The sequence below is a fragment of the Bison bison genome, unplaced genomic scaffold, assembly GCF_000754665.1.
Source record: "Bison bison bison isolate TAMUID 2011002044 unplaced genomic scaffold, Bison_UMD1.0 scf7180017864309, whole genome shotgun sequence".
NCBI lineage: Eukaryota > Metazoa > Chordata > Mammalia > Artiodactyla > Bovidae > Bison > Bison bison.
This window is the reverse complement of record NW_011494881.1, coordinates 2262016-2270499: the sequence shown is the minus strand read 5'-3', so window position 1 is coordinate 2270499 and position 8484 is coordinate 2262016. Positions and strand designations below refer to the sequence as shown.

Sequence of the window (8484 nt, the reverse complement as noted above, 5' to 3'; positions counted from 1 at the left end):
GATATTTAGTTTCAAGTGTACAACATAGTGATTTGACTTTTTTTTTTTTTTACCATACTGTGTGGTTTGTGGCATCTCAGTTCCCCAATCAGGATTGAACCTGGGCCAAGGCAGGGAAAGCACCGAATTCTAACCGCTAGACCACCTGGGAACTCCCATGATTTAATATTTTTATATAATCACCACAGTAAGTCTGCTGCTGCTGCTGCTGCTAAGTCGTTTCAGTCGTGTCCGACTCTGTGCGACCCCGGAGACGGCAGCCCACCAGGCTCTGCCGTCCCTGGGATTCTCCAGGCAAGAACACTGGAGTGGGTTGCCATTTCCTTCTCCACAGTAAGTCTAGTTACCATCTATTGCCATGCAAAGTTGTTACAATCAATATTTTTATTTTTGGGATATGATCTTGTAACCAAGTCATTCAGTACTATTATTAATAAAAATAACAAAACCTCAGAGGCTTAAGACAAGATGGGAAGGAGCTTTTCACTGAATTCTGACAGTGAAAATAAATGTGGAAATATAAAAATGAGGAAAATAACCAGTACAGCCATGTAAAACTGTAACCTCACAACATAAAGGACACCTTCAGCTGGGTACTTATTGAATTATGAGCTCTTTTTAATCCTTACCTTTATCCTAAGGGGTGCTGTGAGTTGAGGGCACTAAGGAGGGAACCATTCAGAGCCAAGGTGGCAAACATGTAGGCCACAGTTTAGTAAATAATATGATAAATAACACAATATGATGCAGATGTATTCTATTTGTGCTGCTGCTACTGCTAAGTCGCTTCAGTCGTGTCCGTCTCTGTGAGACCCCATAGATGGCAGCCCACCAGGCTCCCCCATTCCTGGGATTCTCCAGGCAAGAACACTGGAGTGGGTTGCCATTTCCTTCTCCAATGCATGAAGGTGAAAAATGAAAGTGAAGTCGCTCAGTCGTGTCCGACTCTTCGTGACCCCATGGGACTGCAGCCTACCAGGCTCCTCCATCCATGGGATTTTCCAGGCAAGAGTACTGGAGTGGGGTGCCATTGCCTTCTCCGGTGTTCTATTTGTAGAACTGCTTAATTTTAGGTGATTAAAGAAAGGAATGAAAACCTTTAGTTGATTTTATTCTGCCACATACATTATGCTTACATGAAATAAAAATATTGATAAAACTCAGCTATAGGATGTAGGGAGAATAAAAGAAATTATCAGAGTTCTTTGGAAAAAAAAAAGCGCAAAACTACAGGTACTGTATAAGTGTATAGACAATAGGCTCTCAGTAAATCCCTACTGACTTACATATATGTCAGCTTTCTTTTCTAAAAGATGTGCAAACAAGAGTGAAAGAATCTAAGAACAAGAGTATTCAGTGCAGTATTTTTTATTAGAGCTGAAGATTTGAAGTGTCTGACACTAAGGAATTGAGATTAAAAAAATACATATATACATACACACACACACACACACACATATATTTACCAAAATGCATATAATGAATGCAAAAACGAGACATTGTTGGCAGTGGTTATCTTGGTTACCTCCAGGGAATAAAACTGGTGGCTGGAAGACCCAAGGAGGGAGGGACACTTACCTTTCATGTCTACCCTTTTATAGCTTTAAAACTTTGTTGTATGTGCATGTAGTGCCCATTAAGATCTTCCCAAGTGCCTCAGTGGTAAAGAATCTGCCTGCCAAGCAAAAGACGTGGGTTCAATCCCTGGGTCAAAAAGATCCCCTGGAGAAAGGAAATAGCAACCTGCTCCAGTATTCTTGCCTGGGAGGTCCCATGGACAGAGGAGCCTGGTGGGCTACAGTCCATAGCGTCTCAAAAGAGCTGGACACAGTTTAGAGACTAAATATCAAACAGCAGTGCCCATTAAAAATATAAAATTTAATTAAAATTAAATTTAAATTCAAAGTGATGGTTAAGTCATATTTGTCAATGTTTTCCGGTTTTCCTTCCTCCAAATGCACACAGCCACCAGATTAATCTTAAACCTTCATTTTTAACATGTCACATGCTTAAGAAGCTACAGCAGTTCCCTGTTGCCTCCACACTTGTTCAGTGTCCTCTGCCTGATCCTCAAGGCTCTCCATGTTCTGGCCCTCATCTTCAGTACTGGTCTCAAATGTTATTTTCTTCAACACACTCTGCTATAAAGTTGTTTTCTTCACTTTTCCCTGAATATTTTTCCTACAACAGCTTATGCATTTTGTTCCTTCGTCCTTCTCTCCATTTATTCTGTAAATGCTTCTGTGGATTTCTTTTAAATTTTCCCTCTAAACCGTACAGTTTAACATTTGATTAGGTAATATGCTGGGCTTCCTTGTGGCTCAACTGATAAAGAATCTGCCTGCAATGTAGGAGACTTGGGTTCGATCCCTGGGTTGGGAAGATCCCCTGGAGAAGGGAAAGGCTACCCACTCCAGTATTCTGGTCTGGAGAATTCCATGGGCTGTATAGTCCATGGGGTCGCAAAGAGTCGGACACGACTGAGTGACTTTTACCTCACAGGTAACATGCTAAAGCTTAGTTTGAGTTAATCTTGCATTCTCAGCTAAATTAATTTTCTGATATGTCAGGTGTAATTAGAGCATAGTTCTATTCAAGGAGTAAGGAGCAGGGTTCAGCAATGTCTTCATTGCCCTGTGACTCCTACAAGATCATAGGAAAGGATCACTCAAGACAACAGTTGACCTACAGTGAGCAAGACACACATGAGGGGGGAGTTCTCTGATGGTCGGATTAATTTCCTTCTTTGTCCAACTGCAGCACCGTGTAGGGTGCTTCAAGGGTGAATTGTTCTTGTTGTTTTAGTTTCTGGTTGTGTCTGACTCTTTTGCGACCCCATGGACTGTAGCCCACCAGGCTCCTCTGTCCATGGGGTTTCCAGACAAGAATACTAGAGTGAGTTGCCATTTCTTTCTCCAGGGAAACTTCCCGATCCAGGGATCAAACCTGGGTCTCCTGCATTGGCAGGTAGATTCATTACCATTGAGCCACCAGGGAAGCCCTCTTGAAGAGTGAATAAATTGGCTTACAACATGCAGTAGAGCATGCAACAAACCGAACCAACTGAAAAACAAATTCTTGAATAGGGCCCTCTGAATTGTCACCCTTTCTAAATCAGTAAATAATAGCTATGTGATACTTGGCATTTTGCAGTTTTTACTGACTTGTTTTTTTGTTGCTTTCTTCTTATTACTAGAATAATATATGTTTATCTTAGAAACTGTAGATGAGGAAAAAGAATAAAAAATCACCTGTGACTCCAAAACCTGGTGTATATGGTTTTGCATGTTTCATAAATATACATACCATATACAGATGGTCCCTAATATACAATAGTTCAATTTAGGATTTTTCAATTTTATGATAGTGCAAAAGAAATATAGTACAGTAAAAATGGTACTCTGAATTCTCAATTTGGATCTTTTCCTGGGCCAGGGACATGTGGTATGATACTCAGGTATTTAATAAGTTATATGAAATATTCAACACTTCATTATTAAGTAGGCTTGTGTTAGATGCTGTTTCCCACTTGTAGGCTAATGTAAGTGTTTTGAGCACATTTAAGCTAGGCTAGGCTAAGCTATGATATTCAGTAGGATAGTTAGGTTAAATGCATTTTTGATTTAGGATTAGTTTATGGTGTCAAAACCCCATGCTAAATTGAGGAAGAGCTGTATATTTATAAAACAGGAATCATACCATACTTCTAAAACTTAAAATTTGTATTTTTTCCTTTTTAAATTGAGATATAACTTATGCCCAGTAATTTGCATAAATCTCAATGCTCAGTGAATGTTTACATAATTGCTTGTTACCTTTTTTTCACCTAACAATGTGTGAACATTTCCCAGGTATTAAATATGTTTCTACATTTGAAAAGACCCTGATGCTGGGAAAGATTGAAGGCAGGAGAAGGGGACGACAGAGGATGAGATGTTTGGATGGCATCACCGACTCAATGGACACCGGTTTGGGTGGACTCCGAGAGTTGGTGATGGACAGGGAGGCCTGGTGTGCTGCGGTTGATCGGGTTGCAAAGAGTCGGACACGACTGTGCAACTGAACTCAACTGAACTACATCTTTTAAAATGACTACATGATATACTACTGTATGTGGATCATTATTTAAATGATTGTTGGACAGTTAATTTTTCTACAAAACTTTCATTATTGTTAATTGGTAATGATAACTATCATTATTGCTGTATCTTTATACACATTCTTTTTTTTGGCTCCACCATGCAGTATGTGGGATCTTAGTTTCTGGAGCAGGGATCAAACTCTCTTCCCCTGCATTGGAAGTGCAGTCTTAACCACTGGACTGCCAGGGAAGTCCCACAAGTCACTGTTTTAAATAATCCTGTTTGTGTCTTGTCTGCCTCTCTCCGTTGCACTGTAAGCTCCCTAAGAACTGTTTACCACATCTTTTTCTACAATCATGCTGAGCACAAAATAGGTCCTCAATAAATATTTGTTGAATGAATAGATTATCAAATGAATTATCAAATGATCTCTTAGTCTATTTCTTTCTACTCTTGTGTGTGTTAGTTGCTTAATCGTGTCTGATTCTTTGTGACTCCATGGACTGTAGCTCTCTAGGCTCCTCTGTCCATGGGATTTTCCAGGCAAGAATACTGGAATGGATTGCTATTTCCTTCTCCAGGGGATCTTCCTGACCCAAGGACTGAACCCCATCTCCTGCATTGCAGGCAGATTCTTTACTGTCTGAGCCACCATGGAAGTCTGTCTACTCTTAAGCTGTTTTAAAAATTATGAAATATTCTTAACACTCAGGAAAGTGCTCACTACTCATATTTAACAAATGCTAAGATTTTACCATAATGCTTCAATTTTTTTCTATTCCTTAAAAAAAAAAAAAGAGGTAAAAATATATCAGAGGTGAAAAAATGGCCAATTTGAGGAGTATGTAAAAATGGATATTGTTTATCAACTTCTAAAAGAAATGGTTCATTTACATCACTTACATAAACTCAAACTACAGATCCCAGCTGGCACTGCAACAGTTCCGCATGTGGGCTATTCTTTTCTCTTGTATAAACAGCCAATGAAAACTAGAGTTTACAAAGGTCTAGGATGACAGCTGGTGTGTTGACTGTGGCCAGCCTTAAATCTAGTTAACTGCCGTTTGGAACGCGCTGCTGTAAACCAGATCTCAAAAGGCGTTTCCTGTTAATTCTCAGTTCATTGTGCCTCTTGTTTCAAAGGGAAGAAAAACTGGTTTAGTCATCTCAATGGATGCGATACTGAATTACAAGTCAGAAGATACTGAAGATTACTACACATTACTGGGATGTGATGAACTGTCTTCGGTAAGCAATGAATAGTGCTGTTCTTTTTCACAACAGTATTTCAAGTTTTATTTAAGGTTTTAAAATTTTGAACTTTAAGTCACATTGCCTAAAAACCTAATCATGTATTATTTTAAAGCTCTTTTGGCTCAGAGAAAGTTAAGGACTTAAAATAGAGTGTTGGGTCTTTACTTGAATAGTGTCCTCTTTCAATTTTCTGGACACTTCTGATTGAATATGTGTATTCTGACACATGGTCATAGACTGTTTTTCAAATATACTAAAAATGTATATTTGAAATTTTATTGTAATTGCTATTGGCAGTGTTTCATAGTATATACATAAGCTATATCTTTATTATGGTAATGTACACTGTAATTGAGATGAAATTTAATTTTCTAGTAATGATTTAAAAATGTTTCATTAAAATATGTAGTCTTACATGAACACTTAAATTATTTAAACCAAGAAACATCCTTTTGGGTTAATAATTCAAATTGTGTAACAGGAATTACTTCTTTAAACTGTGGCTTCTGAAACAAAATATGTGACAACTCTGTAATTGTTCATTTGATCTACAATGGAACAATGTTTTAAAGGTCCCTATGGATAATTATAAGGTCATAAAAATGTTTCACATTATGAAAAGTTCATTTATAATTTTACCTCCCAAAGGTAACATTCTTAATGTTTGGTAAATTAGTCTCCAGACTCTTTCCTATGTATGTATTTTTGAAGAACATGTTTACTTTTTACCAATTAATATTATAATAAGGATTTCTCCATGCTACTAAAGGTTCTTCATACGTGGGTTAATGATTGCATAATATTTTATTTTACTATTGTACCAAAACTGATTAGTCTCTTATTGTTAAACATTTCATTTACAGTTTTTTTAGTATTTTAAATATTGTTTAGATGAGTATGAAATATATTTTATTACATTATTAAATATATTCACATTGTTTTATATTTATGTAAGTATTAAAATATTTATTTTATTACTAAAATATAGCTATTAATATTAAATGCTTTAAAGCAAATTAGTTTTCTATTTATCTTTGTTTTATAAGGCTGGAGTTAAGTAATAAAATGTACTTAGTTTTGTTTGGCAAATAGAATGCAGTATTGGACACAAAGATTAAAATCTCTATCTTCATCAACCTGAGGAAGTTAGCTTAGGTACCTTGTAGTTAAACACCCACACACAAAAGAGGTTATAATATTCTCTTAATTGCATATTTCTTCTTTAGGGTAATATGTTACTTTTGTTTTCTTTAGGGGTGGTTTACTTATATTAATTGAGAAAGCTTATCATGTGTTATTCATACTTTGAATTATACTCTTGCCAAATAATTTTTTGAAGGAACTATTTAAATCAAAGGAACATAATTTAATTTGAAAAGTTTCACAATTCGGATTTTTAAAAAATATTGTTATGCTAGGTTATAAAGTAAAGGTTGTAATATCCCTTAAATAAATCTCTATAGTCAGGCTTTTGTAGTTATGTTATTGTCTTTTCAGTTTACAAAAAATGATTAGTTTTGAATAGACTAAAAAAATGATCCCATTGTTTATTTATAATGTTTATAACAATTTCATTTTGTCGTGACCAGTTATAATCATACTTCTCTGTGTATACTGTGGCATATATTAAAAGAAGAATATGTCAAAAAAAAAAAAGGTGAATGAGAGCTCTTGACATTCCTTCTTCTGGATATATTTTACTAATTCTGTTGTTGCATAGTATTTGTAGATAACAGTCACTTATCTAAAATGAAATGACCTGTCGCAATTTTATCAATTCCTTTTATACATTATCTTTCTCCTCTTTTTATATGTATCCTTCTCATTTACAAACATCTTAATGCTTTTTGGAGAAGGCAATGGCAACCCATTCCAGTACTCTTGCCTGGAAAATCCCGTGGACGGAGGAGCCTGGTAGGCTGGAGTCCATGGGACCGCTAGGAGTCCGACACGACTGAGCGACTTCACTTTCACTTTTCACTTTCACGCATTGGAGAAGGAAATGGCGACCCACTCCAGTGTTCTTGCCTGGAGAATCACAGGGATGGGGGCGCCTGGCGGGCTGCCGTCTATGGGGTTGCACAGAGTCGGACACAACTGAAGTGACTTATGAGTAATGGTTTTTTAAACTATTATTGTGACATTTCCTTTACTTGATTTGTGTTGTCTGGATTTTCTTTACTTCAAATATTCCTTGATTTGATACTCTAAAAAATTAACCAGAACTGTTTCTATCCAAAAGCAATTTAGCAGTTATAATTTCAAAGCAACTTGATATTTTGATACTACTTAAAACAATTGAGACACACACATAATTCTTTTGCTTAGTATACAAAGTTCTTACACTTTAAAGCTTGTGTTGGAAATTAATAAATGACACAAGTAAGGCCATGGAAGAATTTCCATGCTGTTGAGTAGAAAACAAATACTCCCTGTTCAGAAACATTTACCAAAATTTAAGGAAAGAATATCTGAAAAGACTTCGGAGAAGAGATGGGGTGTGCAGTCAGAATGGCTGCAATCCAAAAGTCTACAAATAATAAATGCTGGAGAGGGTGTGGAGAAAAGGGAACCCTCTTACACTGTTGGTGGGAATGCAAACTAGTACAGCCACTATGGAGAACAGTGTGGAGATTCCTTAAAAAACTGGAAATAGAAATGCCTTATGATCCAGCAATCCCACTGCTAGGCATACACACTGAGGAAACCAGAAGGGAAAGAGACACGTGTACCCCAATGTTCATCGCAGCACTGTTTATAATAGCCAGGACATGGAAGCAACCTAGATGCCCATCAGCAGATGAATAGATAAGAAAGCTGTGGTACATATACACAATGGAGTATTACTCAGCCATTAAAAAGAATACATTTGAATCAGTTCTAATGAGGTGGATGAAACTGGAGCCTATTATACAGAGTGAAGTAAGCCAGAAGGAAAAACACCAATACAGTATACTAACGCATATATATGGAATTTAGAAAGATGGTAACAATAACCCTGTGAACGAGACAGCAAAAGAGACAGTGATGTATAGAACAGTCTTCTGGACTCTGTGGGAGAGGGAGAGGGTGGGAAGATTTGGGAGAACGGCATTGAAACATGTAAAATATCATGTATGAAACGAGATGCCAGTCCAGGTTTGATGCA

The 8484-nt window shown here is 36.8% G+C and overlaps 1 protein-coding gene across 1 annotated transcript in view; it reads left to right on the top strand.

The window, feature by feature from the left end:
• The window catches only part of DNAJC12 (DnaJ (Hsp40) homolog, subfamily C, member 12), a 45370-nt gene that overhangs the window by 5242 nt on the left and 31644 nt on the right, over positions 1-8484 (top strand). The window contains exon 2 of the mRNA XM_010852152.1: positions 5226-5330. Coding sequence (XP_010850454.1) covers positions 5253-5330 — 78 coding nt within the window. The 5' untranslated portion in view covers positions 5226-5252. The remainder of the gene's footprint in view (positions 1-5225; positions 5331-8484) is intronic.